At 44.7% G+C, this 19,328-nt stretch overlaps 1 protein-coding gene across 1 annotated transcript in view; it reads left to right on the top strand.

The window, feature by feature from the left end:
• The window catches only part of egfra (epidermal growth factor receptor a (erythroblastic leukemia viral (v-erb-b) oncogene homolog, avian)), a 366,184-nt gene that overhangs the window by 323,972 nt on the left and 22,884 nt on the right, over window positions 1-19,328 (top strand). The window contains exons 19-22 of the mRNA XM_070881226.1: window positions 1,900-1,998; window positions 6,011-6,196; window positions 15,374-15,529; window positions 19,035-19,110. Coding sequence (XP_070737327.1) covers window positions 1,900-1,998; window positions 6,011-6,196; window positions 15,374-15,529; window positions 19,035-19,110 — 517 coding nt within the window. The remainder of the gene's footprint in view (window positions 1-1,899; window positions 1,999-6,010; window positions 6,197-15,373; window positions 15,530-19,034; window positions 19,111-19,328) is intronic.

Genomic DNA, 19,328 nt, shown 5'->3' with positions numbered 1-19,328 from the left:
GTTCTTGCACTCTGATGGAGTAGTGAGGCAAAATCTCTGAAATCATTCAAGAAAAAAATGGATGTTGTAGCGGGGATGTGAGAAAAACTAAGGAATGCTTCTGGGTTGGATGAATTAAGATGGTCTCCCTCATCTGTAATTTCCCTGTGATATAAACCAAACTCAGGTATTTCCTGTATATAAAAAAAACAGAAAATGTTGGAAATACTCAGCAGGTCAGGCAGCATCTGTGGAGAGGGAAACAGAGTTAACATATCCAATCTGACAAAGGGTCATCAACCTGAAATGTTAAGTCTGTTTCCAATCTCCACAGATGCTGCTTGACCTGTGAGTATTTCCAGCATTTTCTGTTTTTATTTCAGATTTCCAGCATCGCAGTATTTTGCTTTCGTCCAATATCTCCTTCTATAGCCCATCATTAATTTGTAAAACACTGCCTCAAGGCTGTAAAAAAATGATCTGCTGGTCTGCAGAAGCCATTGATACATTTTGACAGCAGGGGAAATTGAACAGCTTTGTGTTCCTGGTATATAACTTTACCAATTGGAAGGCATGTCAAGAATTCGGTGCAGAGGTCAGTGAGCCCTGCAAAACGTTTTGCAAAATGTTCTGTCCATTTGTTTTTATTGATAAAATCCTGTGAAGCCTGCTGACCTGTGTCTGAATTCCCACTAGATATTAGATATTTTGAAGGATGCCAAATTGATTTAACTGCAGCTTTAAACACTCGGTGATTTTTGTTTCTAAACTTGATTCATTTGAAATATTTTCTCTCCACTTCATTGTCTTTGCTTATTGCATATAAAGAAACAGCACCCAAATGGGCAAATATTCAAACAGTTTAAAGGCCTGTTTATTAAGTGCTCAATGTTCTGTAAACTGCAGCTTAAAAATTCATGATGGTTTATGGCACTAATTTTTTTAATGACCTTTTCACTCTCAAAATTTTACATCAATGTAAACTGATAATGAATCATACCGTTAAAAAGCACCATGTAAATAATTACTATGCAAAATGTCTTTTCCCCCCCCCCATTTTAGCCCCTTCTCCCTGAAGGGTACTGGGGTATGGTTCTCCACAAGTGCCAGCAACCTCCCGTATTTCACGTGAGATGATTAATGTCAGCAGCTTATTATGGAGGGCATCAAAATCAAATCAAACCCAACCCAGTCTCTAATGCCCACGTGTGTGTGTTCCAGCAGAGGTTGCTGGGCAAGGTTCGGGAGTGGGAATTTGCAGGTGATTTACCCCGCTCCTCATCCAGCCCAGAAACATTAAGGCAAATTTTAGCACCCCAACTACTACCTTGATTGAGCTCAGCTAATCGTACAGAACAGAGATGATAACTAGGACTGTCTGGTCTGTATGTTTTAGTACGGCAACACACAACATATCAATTAATTTACCCACTGAGCATCGTATTATGTGTCCTTACAAAGATGGCTTAGCGGGGGTAATCTTTGATTATGAGAGCTAGACATGTGGCCATTAAAATATATCTGGGTAGTTTGGCATGTTTTTGAACACAAGCATTTAAAGGTATTTAAGTCACTGACTATGTTCACCATAAAGAATGGTTTTGGTGTCTGCTGACTTTGGATGAGGAAAGTTACATTCTCAGCTTGTTTTGATACCTCTGAGGAGAATTGTTTTTTTTTATCTAACTATTTTGACCATGCATATTTATCATTTTCACTGCTTTGAGGTTTATTGAAGTTTTCTTAATTATTTTACCTTGGAAGCTTTTTTTCTATGATTGGCCAAACCTATGTGACCAATGGAAGAAATAAATTGATATTAGTTTTGTGAGTTTGGTACATGTTTCATAAATTCAATCTCAATGCTTGAATGAGTTGAGCGATGTTTGATTTTCTTTTAAAATGTCATTGTCTCTACAGGGCTTGTGGAATCCAGAGGGGGAAAATGTCAAAATCCCTGTAGCTATCAAAGTGTTGAGAGAAGCAACCTCCCCGAAGGCCAATAAAGAAATCCTTGATGTAAGTCAGTTTGTGACTGCTGGTGTTAATACTAGCTAACTGGTTCTGCTATATTTTAACAATATGATTTGTTCATCACCTTGGACTTAATATGGGTCGAAAATTGCAGCCTCTCCAGGTGCGTACGATAGGTGCACGTACTCGAAGAGGCCCCGCAAATGTCGGTTTTTGGTGCGCAATGCGCATGTGCCGAGAACCGGCTTTTGCAACCTGTCAAACTGTCTTTTGACCGATCGCACGCATCCCTGCTGGAAGGACACCCGTGGGGCAGAGATTGGGCTATTTGCCCAACTCTTGCCCAGCGCATGTCCTTCAAACTCTTACGCCTGGTAAAAGCGTATAGTCTATTTTTACCAGCGTAAGAGTTTTAAAATATTAAATACCCTGTCCATTAAGGTAAATTTATTTTTAACCCTATTTTAAAAAAACAAATTCTAAATATTTATTTTATCTAAAAACATTTAATTTCAATTTTGAAGTGTGAGGTGGTTTTTTTTAATGTGAGATGTTTTTTTTAATTTATTGTGTTGTTTCTTGTTTTTTGGGGGTATTCCCATTGATCGTAATGGGAGCTCGTACAAACTGAGCTCTCATTATTATCAATGAGAATACTAGACGTTCATTGGTGGTCCAGGCCCATGTGATCCCAGGATACCTGGAAGACGTGTTCCCGTACACTGAATTGTGAAACTAGGCCTGTGACCGCAATCCTACATTCCTCCGGACCATCAGGTATTTCTGTTTATAAAAAAAAATCCGCTCTGAGGCGTTCGCCAAAGGAAGCCTCTGACCGCAATTTACCCCCCCCCCCCCACCCCAATATAGGACAATGAGTAGAAGTTTACATCTGCCAGTTAAATACAAACTGATTAAATGACAGTCCTCCCTCCCAGTTACATATTTGCATCAGAAAAAGTCCAATATCTGCTTTCTATTCCACACTCTTTTCCAGGTCCCAGTTTCTGCTTTTGCTCTGTTTGGTTATGTTTTTCAGGCCTGGATCATGTTCATTCACCATCTGCTCTTACCAGTTTTCCTATTTGGCTTTGACCAAAGTCGCCACCCCAAATAGGTCTGCTTGTGGTTTTGAGCCCAGTTGACACTGATACCAGTGCACTTCACAATAAGCAGGTGTTCACTGGTACATCCTGCATTTTGTTTTGTTTTGTTGCGAGGAATTATCTCTCTGTTCAATTATACATGCACGCAGACAGACCCACACTAGAATTGCTTCCTGCAGTAACACATCTTGGCTTGGAAACTGCTTAATTTGCTATGATTTCCTGTAAGGTCATTCTGTGAAAAGTTCTCCAGCTGTTGCTGTGGGGAAACTTCCTGGAGTAGTTGGTATGCTTTCACGAGAGGTCATTGCTCTGAACTGCCTGTGGACTCAGATTATGAGATTCAGCAACATTTGATATACCATTTGTAGATTCATAAACTGCAACAGGAGATTTAATTGAAGTTTTTAAAATAATGAAAGATTTTGAGAGTGTAAGTAGTGAAAACAATTGAATCAATAACAAAGGGCATAGATTCAAAATTGTTACTAGAGAATGTAGGGGAACATTGGAAGCAATTTTTTTCAGCTGGTTATCACAATATGGAATACTTCATCACAATTGGTTATTGAAGTCTGAATTGGATAAGTATTTGAGAAGGGAGAATATAAAAGGATAGGAACAGGGCAGGGAAATGGAATTAGAATTGACAGTTCCAATCAAAGAGCCGTACAAGTAGTGAATATAAATTCTATCGGCTCGATATTTATGGAGAGGAAGTGGCAGCACATGTTTTGCAGCCAGGAGTTCCTGGGAATGCAGAGGTCCTGCCGAATTTAACAGCAGGATCTCTAGCACTTTTTTTACTCCAGCGGCAAGATCGGGACATAGTGGGGAGGCTTGGAGGATGGCAATGAGGAGGGAGGGATAGATTGTGTTTGAAGATTTGTTTGAAGCGCTAGGGGGAAGCACTCCTGCTTCTCCTGGCCCACGAGCCATGCTTAAGCCGATTGGGATGCAGAGGCCAGTGTATACCGTGTTCCTATGTGGTCTTATAAAATAACTTATAATCATGGTACTGCTTGAGATCAATGCTGAATTTTAAAAAGTACAACATTTTCAGTTCTGATGGGGGTAAATGTTACAAAATTGCTTGTACAGAGGAGGGGTAATTTATCTGAGACGCCATTGTCTGAGGCCCAGAGGGGTTCTCAATATTAATTTCTGTGTAGAGAAGTGGATTATCATGTTGAGACAGAACCATTCTCATAATCTTCATATTTCTGCCAATGACTCGTCCAAAAATTAATTACCACAGAGCAAATCCCAGAAGAATTTCTAGGAATGCCAGGCATAATTCAGCAAGGTCATTGTGCACTTCAATAAGAGACTGCAGGATAAGCAAATATGAGCAGAGAATGATGGCTTGAAAGCAGCATTTGAGGAGGTCTTCAGAAAAAACACACACGATTTATCGATGGTAGTAATTAGAATTTGCCGGTACATTAATCAAAGTTTATGTGCTTGAACTGGATTAGAAAATGTATTGATTTGTGAAAAATCTAAAGCATTTAAGATTCTCAACATAGTGTGACAAAATGTTGCATTTGTCAAAGAAAGATTGCAAGTTAATATTTTAGCTCCATGTCCAAATCTTTTACAATACGATTAAATGAATTCGATGTAGAGATGCATTGTGTTTTTTTTATTTTGCCAGCAATTTTCCTTTAGATTTTTACCTTTCCATCCTGAAGGCAGTAGCCCATGCTAGAGTTTGGGAGTTTGGTTCCATAGGCATTGAGGGCTCTGTTTCCTCACTTAAGCATATGTGAGCCTTAATGGTGAGAGCCGAGATCCTTATTTTATCATAACTGTATCACAGCCAACCCCAATCTGTCCTTATGGATAATGAACAGGAGCAGGAACCCTGTCTGCATATTTTTTTGCTCAGTCTAGAAATGCTGAAGCTGCAGCTGGAAACAACTAATATCCCACAAATCAACAACACCGGTTGCATTTATATAGTGCTTTTAACATAGTGAAACGTCCTAAGGCGCTTCACGGGAGCGATATCGAGCAAAATTTGTCACCGAGCCACATGAGATATATGGGCAAATGAAAAGAGAGAAGTTTTAAGGAGCATCTTAAAGGAGGATAGAGAAGCTTAGAGAGGGAATTCCAGAGCTTGGGGCCTCGGCAGCTGAAGGTATGGCCGCCAATTAAAATCGGGGATGTGCAAGAGGCCAGAATTGGAGGAGCGCGGAGATCTCGGAGGATTGTAGGGCTGGTGGAGGTTACAGAGATAGGGATGGGCAAGGCCCTGGAGGAATTTGAAAAGCAGGATGGGAATTTTAAAATCGAGGTATTGCTTAACCGGGAGCTTATGTAGGTCGGCAAGCACGGGTGATGGGTGAACGGGACTTTGTGTGAATTAGGATACGGGCAGCAGAGTTTTGAGTGAGTTTAAGTTTATGGAGCCTGGCCAGAAATGCATTGGAATAATCAAGTCCAGAGGTAACAAAGGGTTGGATGAGGGTTTTGGCAGCAGATGGAAATAAGAGGTCTTAGTGATGGCGCAAAAATATGGTTGGAATCTCATTTCGGGGTCAAATCCAACACCAAGGTTGGGGAGAGGGATGGAGTTGATTGGTAATGGAGTTTATGGCAAGGACAAAAGACAGTGCCTTCATTATTCTTAATATTTATGTGGAGGAAGTTCCTGTTCATCCAGTACTGGATGTCAGACAATCTAGAGAGAGTGAAGGGGTCGCGAGAGGTGGTGGTGAGGTAGAATTGGGTGTCAACGTACATGTGAAATCTGACCTTGTGTTTTGGAATGATGTTGCCGAGGGTCAGCATCTAGCTGAGAGACCAGACATTGAAACATTTAGCTGGAACCGTTCATGTACATTTAATCTTCTGAGCCATTGTCTAACAGTTTAACCTTGGTCAACTAACTCGAAGATATCTGCTGAAGACTTTGTTATTTTATGTTTGCCTTTTATTTACAGGAAGCGTATGTGATGGCAAGTGTTGACCACCCCCACGTTTGCCGATTACTGGGGATCTGTCTCACTTCGACTGTGCAACTCGTCACACAGCTGATGCCCTATGGCTGTCTATTGGATTATATGCGGGAAAACAAAGAGCATATTGGTTCTCAATATCTCCTCAACTGGTGTGTGCAGATAGCAAAGGTAGTTTTATCTCGCAGCTTTTTCACTTTGAGCACAAATATATGGTTGAAAGAAAGAAAGACTTGCATTTATATAGCGTCTTTCATGACCACCAGACATCTCAAAGCACTTTACAGACAATGAAGTACTTTTGAAGTGTAGTCACTGTTGTCATGTGGGAAATGTGGCAACCAATTTGTGCACAGTAAGCTCCCACAGCCATGTGATAATGACCAGATAATCTCTTTTTGTTATGTTGACTGAGGGATAAATATTGGCCAGGTCACAGGGGATAACTCCCCTGCACTACTTCGAAATAGTGCCGTGGGATCTTTTATGTCCACCTGAGAGAGCAGACAGGACCTCGGTTTAACGTCTCATCCGAAAGTCGCCACCTCCAACAGTGCAGCACTCCCTCAGCACTGCACTGGAGTGTCAACCCCAAGTTGTCAACATATCAGCAAATAATTTAATAAAGTATTTAATTAACTAAACTAAATCCATTTGGGACACTGGAGAGCAAATTTGTAATGTCACTAATAAGGAATTTTACAAAAATGTATAATCCTAGCTGCCTTATGTCAGCAATTTAAAAGTACAGTAAGATATCGGATGACTTTCCCGTTGACCCTCATCTGAGTAGAACAAACTATACTGTCAATATGACTTTAATTCTTACATTTTTCTTTGATCAAAAGAAATAAGTAAAGGACCAAAGTTGAAAAGTGTTGGAGCAAAAATAGGATAAATCAAGAAGTAGTGATTTGCTGATGGCATGGGCTTTAGAACTGAATAAGGAGTTTACCAATTTTGAGATTTTGGGAGGTCAGGTTGTGATGAGTATTAATATCAATACAAGAAAGATAAAGCCTTGAACTGCAGCCCCCTGCACATTTTCCCCCTCGCACGTCCCGCTCCCCCTCCCTCCCCCCTCGCACGTCCCGCTCTCCTCCTCCCCACCCACCCCGCCGCACGTCCCGCTCCCCCTCCCTCCCCCCTCGCACGTCCCGTTCTCCTCCTCCCCACCCACCCCGCCGCACGTCCCGCTCCCCCTCCCTCCCCCCTCGCACGTCCCGCTCTCCTCCTCCCCACCCACCCCGCCGCACGTCCCGCTCCCCCTCCCTCCCCCCTCGCACGTCCCGCTCTCCTCCTCCCCACCCACCCCGCCGCACGTCCCGCTCTCCTCCTCCCCACCCCCCCACCCCCCTGCACGTCCCGCTCCCCCTGCCACATATTCTCCCACCCCTGCATGTTCTTTCCCCTCCCCCCGCGTTCCACATGACCCCCACAAATGCTGACTGACCTAAGTGTTAAGTGTTTCAAGCTTTTTCTTTTGTTTAGTTTTCACATGGCTTTTGGCCGTCAATATTTGCAGCGTTGACTGTACTGATAAATCTCAACTGCTAAAAGCAATGGTACAAAGTAAGCGATTCTGCGAAAGTATTCCTTGGGGCGTAGATTCCAGTTAAAAGGACTGAACAGATCTGCTAAATAAGGATCATTTAATTGGAATCAAATATACTTTCTGTGAACAGAAATGCTTTCCTCAAGACCTTTCGTCCATCGGTATTGATAGTTCAGCACTTCTAACTTAACTTTTTTTAAACCATTTTAAGGTGATTGTTTAATAATCAATTATTGTCTCGAGTAAACTACTCCGAGGGGCCGGAAATTCCCCTTTGGCGGCCACATGTCGGTAAGGACTCTCTGCCTAGTCGGCGCGGAGTCCAGCAACGTTTAATAAATTACCATACCTGATTTTTCCCGCCGGTGATCGCCACCGTGCTGCCCGTGTTCCAGCCCCGTCAGGCACATGCCAACCCCCCACCGACTGATGGCAACTCCCTTTCCGACCCCCGCGGGACCAGCACCATCACCAGTCAGTGCCACTGACAGCTTTTCCCTTGGAAAGCTGTGGGCCTGGCGGCGGGTCCATCCTTAAAGGGGAGGGCGCGCTGCTGGCACCTCCATTTTGTTTTATTTGTCGACCGACTCCAAGGTCAGCCCAACAATGGTGGCTGCGGGTTCGGCTGGGCTGCTAACAGGCAGCTCGGCACCCCCTCTTGGATGCCAGGCCACTGGCCCAGCCGAAACCCTCCCTGGTGGCTCAGTAGGCCTAACAAAACTGCATGCAGAGCTCGCAGCAGCTCTCCCCTTTAACTGAATGGGAGGGACATTGTGACATCATCAGCACACTGCTCCGCTCCAAGGGGACTTCCACACCGCAGCCACCACGAACACCGCAACAACCAGAAAAAAAGTTAACGACCTGAATATCAGTCGACTCTCCGCCCCAATCTTTGGGGCGGAGAAAAAGATTTTTAAAACTGTAGGTGCGCCATATTTTAGTCGGGGTATGGGGGAGGGGGGGAGCGGTATTTTGGCCCCCTAGTTTTTAAAGTTTGTTTATATACAGTTGAAAAGTTTAGTCTGAAAAAGATCTCACTTTTTTTGGACAAAAATAATAGCAGGACAGAAAAGAATTTAACTTCAAGTGAATCCAATACTACTTTGTTGAAGTATTTTAATTTTTATTTTGCACTTAAAATGCTCCTTTCTTTTCTCTGCAAACCTTGCCATCTTTCATTGAAGTATCTATTTAAACCTACTTTTGTAGAAAGTAACTCATCAGGTTCAGCCAGAGTGCAGTATGTTTACATGTACTTCATAGACTGATGCCATACTGAGGTCCATTGAGTGTTTAAGACAAGCTGTATGTGTTTAGACAGCATTATGGAGAGAGGGCCAAAGTGAGGAGTCAGCTGCAGTACTGTGGGAAGGATGGACAGACGGGCATATTGGGCTGGGTTTCTCTCCCACTGTGAAATTTATTGGAATGTCTACACATAAGGAATAGAAGGACAAAGGGTCATCGACCCGAAACGTTAACTCTGCTTCCTCTCCACAGATGCTGCCTGACCTGAGATTTCCAGCATTTCTGTAGAATAGAAAGAGGGTGCTGGTTTGACTGTGTGGCTACTCTTTTTGTCCTGGATGAATGCCATGAAACAAGCTGTACAGTCCAACAGCTCTGAATTCAGCAGTGAGCAGTTTGCCCCTGAACCCAGTGCTAATAAAGAGGGCATTTGAATACAAAGTTTTCTAATGTTCATTTGCATAAAATTTACACTGTTGAGTCCTCTTCAGGCATAGACATTAGAAAAACTATAGAGGAAGTGTTGTGTATCTGTAAAATATGCACTCCCATGTTCCGCCACCAGGGGGCTCATCCTCTGAAGTCGCAAGGGATCCCAGCATCCCGAGGGAGCACTGTATATAAGCCGGCCCCCAAGGCCTGTTCCTCACTCTGGAGTGTCTTAATAAAGACTGAGGTCACTGTTACTTTAACCTCCCTGTATGCAGCCTCATCTGTGTTAGGAACACAATAACTGGCGACGAGAATACGAATCCAACGCAAAGACTCGGCAAACTGTGGGCATCCTGGAGAAGTTCTCAGAGGGTGAGGACTTGGGACGCCTATGTCGAACAGCTAGACCAGTACTTTGTAGCCAACGAGCTGGACGGAGAAGGAAGCGCTGCAAAAAGGAGTGTGGTCCTCCTCAGTCTGCGGGGCACCGACCTACAGCCTCATGAAGAATCTTCTGGCTCTGGTGAAACCCACAGATAAGGAGGTATGCGGAGCTGTGTACACTGGTTCGGGAGCATCTTAACCCGAGGGAGAGCGTGCTGATGGCAAGGCATCGGTTCTACACGTGCCAGCGATCTTAAGGTCAGGAAGTGGCGAGCTATGTCGCCGAGCTAAGGCGACTTGCAGTACAATGTGAGTTTGATGGCTACCTGGAAAAAATGCTCAGAGACTTTTTGTACTGGGCATTGGCCATGAGACCATTCTACAAAAACTTTTGACTGTAGAGACACCGACCCTCAGTAAGGCCATTGCGATAGCACAGGTGTTTATGTCCACCAGTGATAACACCAAACAAATCTCTCAGCACACAAGTGCTAGCAATGTTCATAAATTAACTGGAACTGTGTTTGCGAGCAGAAACGTACAGGGCAGAAACCACGAGTCTGCAACTGGCAGCAGACCTCAGATGACTAAGTCCCCAACAAAGGATGAATGCAAAGCAATTCACACCTTGTTGGCATTGTGGAGGCTTCCATTCAGCCTATTCATGCCGCTTCAAAGGGTATGTTTGCAAGAGCTGTGGAACAATGGAACACCTCCAATGAGCTTGCAAATGAGCTGCAAGCTCTGCAAAACCTGCTAACCACCACGTGGCAGAGGAAGATCAGTCCATGGTGGATCAAAGCAATTTCGAGCCTCAGAGAGGAGGCAGATGCTGAAGTACACGGATTGCATACATTTTCGATGAAATGTCCACCTATAATGCTAAACGTAAAATTGAATGGCTTACCCGTAGCCATGGAACTGGACACTGGTGCTAGCCAATCCATCATGAGTAAATAGATGTTTGAGAGACTATGGTGCAACAAGGCATTCAGACTAGCCCTGAGCCACATCCACACGAAACTGAGAACGTACACCAAAAGCTTATCACTGTCCTGGGCAGCGCCATGGTCAAGGTCACCTATGAGGGCACGGTGCACGAACTGCCACTCTGGATTGTCCCGGGTGATGGCTCCACACTGCTTGGAAGGAGCTGGCTGGGCAAAATCCGCTGGAACTGGGATGACATCAGAGCGCTATCACATGTCAATGAGGCCTCATGTACCCAGGTTCTTAACAAATTTCCTTCCCTTTTCCGGGGCGAAGGTGCGGATCCACTTGGTCCCAGAGGCACGACCCATTTACCACAAGGCATGAGTGGTACCTAACATGATGAGGGAGAGAGTGCAAATCGAGCTGGACAGGCTGCAACACGAGGGCATCACCTCCCCAGTAGAATTCAGCGAGTGGGCCAGCCCGATTGTTCCAGTACTCAAAAGTGATGGCACGGCCAGGATTTGCGGCGATTATAAAGTAACTATTAATCGTTTCTCGCTACAGGACCAATACCCGCTACCTAAGGCAGACGACCTATGTGCGACGCTGGCACGAGGCAAGACGTTCACCAAGCTCGACCCAACGCAGGAGCTGGAGGAGTCTTCGAAGGACCTCACCTGCATCAACACGCACAAGGGACTGTTCATCTACAACAGATGCCCATTTGGAATTCGGTCGGCTGCAGCGATCTTACAGAGAAAGAGAAACATGGAGAGCCTACTCAAGTCGGTACCACACGGTGGTCTTTCAGGACGACATATTGGTCACGGGTCGGGACACTGCCGAGCACCTACAAAACCTTGAGGAGGTCCTCCAGCGACTGGATCACGTAGGGCTGCAGCTGAAGAGGTCGAAATGCGTCTTCATGGCAACAGAAGTGGAGTTTCTGGGTAGAAAGATCGTGGCGGATGGCATTCGGGCCACAGACGCCAAGACACAGGCCATCAGGAATGCGCCCAGCCCACAGAACGTCACAGAGCTGCGGTTGTTCCTGGGACTCCTCAACTTTTTTGGTAACTTCCTACCGGGGTTAAGCACCCTTTTAGAGCCCCTACATGTGTTATTGCGCAAAGGTGAGAACTGGGTATGGGGAAAAAAAACAAGTAATTGCTTTTGAGAAAGCCAGAAACATTTTATGCTCCAACAAGCTGCTTGTAGTGTATAACCCGTATAAAAGACTTGTGTTAGCATGTGACGCCGCGTCGTATGGAGTCAGGTGTGTATTACAACAAGCTAACGTTGCGGGGAAGTTGCAACCTGTTGCCTATGCTTCCAGGAGCTTGTCTAAGGCCAAGAGGGCCTACAGCATGATTGAGGAAGAGGCATTAACGTGTGTGTTCGGGGTAAAGAAAATGCATCAGTACCTGTTTGGCCTCAAATTTGAGCTGGAAACCGATCACAAGCCCCTCCCATCCCTGTTCGCTGAAAACAAGGGGATAAATACTAATGCCTCAGCCTGCATACAAAGGTGGGCACTCGCGCTGTCAGCGTATAACTGTGCCATCCGCCACAGGCCAGGCACCGAGAACTGTGCGGATGCTGTCAGTCAGCTACCATTGCCCACCACGGGGTGGAAATGGCGCAGCCTGCAAACTTGTTGATGATGGCGCAGCCCACAGACTTGTTGATGGTCTTGGAAGCATTTGAAAATGAGAAATCACCTGTCACGACCCGCCAGATTAGGACTTGGACCAGCCAAGATCCTCTGCTGTCCCTCATTAAAAAAAACTGTGTACTGCATGGGAGCTGGGCCAGCATCCCCGTTGAAATGCAAGAGCCAATCAAGCCGTTCCAGCAGCGAAAGGACAAGCTGTCCATTCAGGCAGACTGCCTGTTGTGGGGTAACCATGTAGTGCTACCAAAAAAGGGCAGGGACACGTTCATCTCGGATCTCCACAGCACACACCCGGGTATAGTAATGATGAAAGCGATAGCCAGATCCCACGTGTGGTGGCCCGGTATCGACTCTGACTTAGAGTCCTGTGTACGGCAAAGCAGCGTATGTGCTCAGCTGAGCAACGCGTCCAGAGAGGCACCACTAAGTTTGTGGTCCTGGCCCTCCAGACCATGGTCGAGGATCCATGTCGACTATGCGGGCCCGTTTCTCAGTAAAATGTTCCAGGTGGTGGTGGATGCTTTTTCAAAATGGATTGAATGTGAAATAATGTCAGGAAGCACCGCCACCGCCATCATTGAAAGCCTGAGTGCCATGTTCCATGTTTGCCACCCACGGCCTGCCTGACATACTGGTCAGTGCCAATGGGCCATGTTTCACCAGTGCCGCATTGAAAGAACTCATGACCCGCAATGGGATCAAACATGTCGCCTCAGCCCCGTTTAAACCAACCTCCAATGGGCAGGCAGAGCTGGCAGTACAAACCATCAAACAGAGCCTTAAACGAGTCACAGAAGGCTCACTCCAAACCCGCCTGTCCAGAGTACTGCTCAGCTACCGCACAAGACCCCACTCGCTCACAGGGGTGCCCCCGGCTGAGCTACTCTTGAAAAGGACACTTAAAACCAGACTCTTGTTGGTTCAGCCCAACCTGCATGATCAGGTAGAGAGCAGGAGGTCGCGCCACTGTGTCACGGGAAATTGATCTGAATGACCCTGTGTATGTGCTAAACTATGGACATGGTCCCAAGTGGATCGCGGACACAGTGATAGCTAAAGAAGGGAGTAGGGTGTTTGTAGTTAAACTCGACAATGGACAAATTTGCAGAAAGCACCTGGACCAAACGAGGCTGCAGTTCACAGACTGCCCTGAACAACCCACAGCAGACACCATCTTTTTCGAGCCCGCAACACATACCCAAAGGATCAACGACACCATGCTGGACCAGGAAATCGAACCCATCACGCCCAACAGCCCAGCAAGGCCAGGCTCACCCTGCAGGGCCAACAACACGCCAGCCCAGCGAGGGCACAGCCAACACACCAGAATAGACATTTGTACCGACGCGGTCCACCAGGGAAAGAAAGGCTCCCGATCACCTCACCTTGTAAATAGTTTTCACTTTGACTTTGTGGGGGAGTGATGTTGTGTATCTGTAAAGCTTGCACTCTCATGTTCCGCCACCAGGGGGCTCATCCCCTGAAGTCCCAAGGGATCCCAGCATCCCTTGGGAGCACTGTATAAAAGCCGGCCCCTAAGGCCTGTTCCTCACTCTGGAGTGTCTTATTCAAGACTGAAGTCACTGTTACTTTAACCTCCCTGTCTGCAGCCTCATCTGTGTTAGGAACACAATAGGAAGTTTGTGAGCAGTGCTATTAAGAAGCAGAATGGGAGCAAAGGATTAGTAGCCATTTACGTCTGACTTGCATCTGTTTTTCAGAAGCTATTTGGGAGCAAGACAGTGGAAAATTGGCCCAATATTCTGATTAAGGGTTATTTTTTAGTCTATGATAGGCTATCCTCCTAACAGCATGCAAAGAGGTGTTCATTGGTATTATTTCGTAGGAGACTCGGACTCTCGAATATGAGCACTAAGAATAGTTTTGCGATTAGCTTTCAGATCGTAATCCACATGAGTTCAATTTGAAACATCAAAAGGAATGAAGGAATCCAGTTTAGGGTGGATCCATTCTGAATACAGTCTGTTACCTCACACTGTCTGTAAAGTGATCCAAAGGGAAGAGTCTAATATAGGTTTTTAAGTTAGGCTGGGGGCGGGGCGGCAGGGAGGAAGGCAGGTTGTTTGCAGGCTGCAGTGAGCATTGAGCTTCACTGTTAATAAATAAGCTACTTGTATATTTACAAGCCCCAGATTGCTTGAAAATTGAGGTAATCTGTTCACTATATACAAGTGGTATAGCTAGAGTAACTCTGCATGCAGTTCAGGATATTTAAATTACAGGCAGAGATTCATTTAAACTAATTCTTTATAAATGCAGTTGACTAATGGTGCTTAGCTGTGCTGACAGTTCTTTATTTGGTTCATAATATAATTTACTTTATTAATAGGAGAGTACACTTCATCATTAGTATGTGGAAATTTTGTGTAATTTTATACAATCTGCTGTTGCTCGGAAAGGTAATTAACTATATGTTCTCTAGCTACATATATTGCATCAGTATTGTTGCCAGTTTTCGATGATCGACCTTCAGGTCATTAGCTGGACATTTAGCTGCAACATATAGTTGTACAGGGAATCAATGTCACTATTTGCAATCTAGTCTGTCTTCTCTCTCTCTCTCGCTCTACAACAATGAGGTTCAGTCCCGTTTGTACTACTTGTATTTACAATAGGCTATTTGAACAAGCAATATACTTAAATATTTATTGTACTTTTCTAATGTTTTAACATTATGTTTCAAAGACAGATATCCATATTAAAACACTGGTTTAAAGAAAAGTCTATTCTACTAATGTTTTAAAACTATTCCTAACACTCTGCTGTTACAACAACACTATGCAATTAAACTTAACATGATCTAAAGCAGCCCTGTGCAGGTATAGGTCAATTGAGGGATGGGACTTGACTCCAATATTATGAATGACCCTGAAGAAACTGAGTTTATTTCAGAAGTCTTTGGACATCAGAACATTATCAACATTCAGCATCCTACAGTAAAGTTTATGTCTGTGGTTCAGCCCGAGGCAGTGGTTCGAAGTAGGGGGAATAATAAGGTTATTTTATATTTCCTGGGGTGGGGAGTCGCTGGAAACAACTCTGAAGTTGATTTACAAAATCTTACAGCACAATCATGGTGTATTTCTTTTTACAGGGAATGAGCTATTTGGAAGAGCGAAGGTTGGTACATCGGGACTTGGCAGCAAGGAATGTTCTGGTAAAGGCACCACAGCACATAAAGATTACTGACTTTGGTCTTGCCAGACTACTGGATGTGGATGAAAAAGAATACCATGAAGATGGTGGCAAAGTAAGAGCTAGTATCTCTAAATAACAGGCTAGAATGCAGCACAGGTGTGGTGATTAATTATTGATGGTTAGTGATACTATGTGTCCCATTGAATTAGACACTACTGTAACTCACATTGGCTTACCTAGAAATAGGAGGTGATTGTTGACCATCTGCATCTATCAACAAAACCGTGCAATTGAATGGGTAACCTTGCAACACACCGTTGGTAAAGATGTAGGAGAAGAATAAAGTAGCAGAGCTCTGGTTGCAATAAGAAAGTACAGGTCGTAGGGACTGCAGAAATGAATGTATTTTGCCACACTTCTAATAAGATGTCTCATATCAGTACATTTTTAATAAATCAAATAGTTAATTTAATATTGTTCTTTGCAGTTTTTCTATGTTGTATTTGTAATGCTTAAACACAATTGATGATGTAAGCAGGGGATATGGCTTGCATCTTCTACGTTCAAAAAATTGCATTGAAGCACAATAGGTATGCACAGTTAATCTAATGTGTAATTATACATCCTGAACTACCTTGAGTTTATGCAACAGCATAATACTGCAGATGCTGGAACCTGGAATAAAAACAGAAAATGCTGGAAATTTCAGCAGGTCAGGCAGCATCTGTGGAGAGAAAAACAGTTAACGTTTCAGGTTGATGGCCCGTCGTCCGAACTGGCGAATGTTCGAAATAAACAGATTCTTGAGAAAGGGCAGAAAGCACAAAAGGGAAGGTCTGTGATAGGGTGGAAGACAGGAGAGATTAGAGAGACAAAAGAGATGATGCCCCCTCCCCCTGATCTTGTTTTTTTCCCCCTCTTTTGTCTCCAATGGCAGCTGGTCATTATTCCACCATTCACACCCTATCTAGAAAAAACACAGCTTCTATCTCTTTCACAAGACCCACAAACAGGACTGCTCCCGTAGACCCATCGTTTCAGCCTGTTATTGCCCACAGAACATATTTCTTCCTATCTCGACTCTTTTTTTTTTTTCTCCCTTTGTCCACTCTCTTCCCATCTACATCCGCAACTCCTCCGATGCCCTCTGTCACTTTAACAGTTTCCAGTTTCCTGAAACAAACCATGTCATTTTCACCATGGATGTCCAATCCCTCTACACTTCCATCCTCCACCAAGATGACCTGAGGGCGCTCCGCTCCTTCCTCGAGCAGAGGCCCAACCAAGTCCCCATCCACCACCACCCTCCTTTGCCTGGCTGAACTTGTTCTCACATTGAATAACTTTTCCTTTAACTCCACTCGCGTTCTCCAAGTTAAAGGTGTTGCTATGGGAACCCGCATGGGTCCTAGCTATGCCTGCCTTTTCGTGGGATATGTGAAACATTCTTTTTTCCAGTCCTACTCGGGTCCCCTCCCTCACCTCTTTTTCCGGTACATTGATGACTATATTGGTGCCGTTTCCTGCTCTCGCCCAGAACTTGAAAATTTCATTCACTTTGCATCCAATTTCCACCCTTCCCTCACCTTCTCATGGCCCATCTCTGACTCTTCCCTTCCCTTCCTCGACTTCTCCGTCTCCATTTCTGGGGATAGGTTATCGACCAGTATCCACGAAAGCCCACAGCTACCTGGACTACACTTCCTCCCACCCCGCATCCTGTAAGGACTCTCTTCCATTCTCCCAGTTTCTCCGTCTCCATTGCATCTGCTCTGATGATGCCACCTTTCACACTAGTGCCTCTGACATGTGGTTAACATGGCCCTCAACCATGTTCATTCTATTTCCCGCACCTCTGCTCTCACTCCTTCCCCTCCCTCTCAGAACCACAACAGGATTCCCCTTGTCCTTACCTTTCACCCCACCAGCCTCCACATTCAACGGATCATCCTCCGCCATTTCCGCCACCTCCAGCGTGATCCCACCACCAATCACATCTCCTCCCCCTCCCCTCTCAGCCTTCTGAAGGGACCGCTCCCTCCGCGACACCCTGGTCCATTCCGTAGTCCCTTCCAGAACCCCGTCCCCTTCCCATGGCACCTTCCCGTACAAGCGCAGGAGATGCAACACCTGCCCTTTTTACTCCTCCCTTCCCACAATCCAGGGCCCCAAATACTCCGTCAGGTGAAACAGCGATTTACTTGTACTACTTTCAATTTAGTATACTGTATTCGCTGCTCATGATGTGGTGGTCTCTACATTGGGGAGACCAAACGCAGATTGGGTGACTGCTTTGCGGAGCACCTCCATTCAGTCCGTAAGCGTGACCCTGAGCTTCCGGTCGCCTGACACTTTAATTCCCCGCTCCACTTCCACTCCGCCAACTCCATTCTCGGCCTCTTACACTGTTCCAATGAAGCTCAACGCAAGCTTGAGGAACAGCACCTCATCTTTTGTTTAGGCACTTTACAGCCTTCTGGACTCAACATCAAGTTCAACAATTTCAGGTAACCTCTGTCCTTTTTTGGCTCCCCGCCCCCCACCCAATCTTATGTATTTTTTTTCCCCCAATGGCAGCTGGTCATTATTCTGCCATTCACACCCTATCTTGACTGACCTTTTTCTAACTTCTGCCATTACCATTTCAATTCAGCCCATCATCCCTTTTGTGTGTCTAATCTCTCCTGCCTTCCACCCTATCTCAGACCTTCCCTTGTGTTCTTTCTTCCCCTCCCCCTTTCAGTGCTCCTTAAGAATCTGTTCTTTTTGAACACTCGCCATTTCTGACAAAGGGTCATCAACCTGAAACGTTAACTCTGTTTTTCTCTCAACAGATCCGCTGTGATTTCTAGCATTTTCTGTTTTTATACCTTGAGTTAACAGTTATATTAACTGATATTAAGTCAGCCCTGTCAGATGCTCAATAAGTCATGAGCTGGTTACCCTGATGTCATTAGTACTCTGGAAGCAAGGTAGTTTTTACTTTGGCCATTTTAACTGAGTTGAAAATGAGTGAGACCAACTCTTTAAAAGAGAGACAATGGGAAAAAGCCAAATAAATCAGCAACTCAGCATTCTGGAGTTCAAATCTGTATCCTCGTGCTACTGCTCCAGTATGTAATTCACCAGTTAATATTACACAGATATTACAATTGCCTAATGCTCTAGAAATCTATCCATAAGTTACAAAGAATTTTTAGGAACATAGCAACAGGATTAGGCCTTCCAGCCCCTCAAGCTCCATTCAATTAGATCATGGCTGATCTATATCTCCACTCCATTTACCTGCCTTAGTTCATATCCCTTAATACAATTTAACTAACAAAAATCTATCAATCTCAGTTTTGAAATTTTCAATTGACCTAGCCTCAACAGTTTTTAGGTGAGAGTTTTCTAGATTTCCACTACCCTTTGTGTGAAGAAGTGTTTCCTGACATCACCCCTGAGTGGCCCACCTCTAATTTTAAGATTATGCTCCTTTATTCTGGACTCCCTCGCCAGAGGAAATATTTTCTCTCTCTCTACCCTATCAAATCATTTAATAATCTGATTTGGAAGTCAACTATCTAATTGTTACTGTTAAATATCAAACAGATTTCTCTTCCTCCTCTCTGCAGTTACCCATCAAATGGATGGCATTGGAATCAATCCTTCATCGAACATTCACCCATCAGAGTGACATCTGGAGTTATGGTAAGTCACTAGTTCTCGATATTGAAAATGTGAGAAAAATTTCATCAAGTCTCAACTCTCATTGGCTCAGTGGTAGTGCTCTTGCCTCTGAGGCATGTAATCCTGTTCCAGGGTGTAAGCCCTGGCTCAGTGATAGCACTCGCCTATGAGCCAGAAGGTTGTGGGTTCAAGTCCCACTCACGTGAGTTGAGTACATAATCTATGATGACACTGCAGTA

This window comes from Pristiophorus japonicus, chromosome 5 (genome assembly GCF_044704955.1).
Source record: "Pristiophorus japonicus isolate sPriJap1 chromosome 5, sPriJap1.hap1, whole genome shotgun sequence".
Lineage (NCBI taxonomy): Eukaryota > Metazoa > Chordata > Chondrichthyes > Pristiophoridae > Pristiophorus > Pristiophorus japonicus.
The sequence above is the reverse complement of the archived record's forward strand: the minus strand, read 5'-3'. Positions and strand labels throughout refer to the sequence as shown.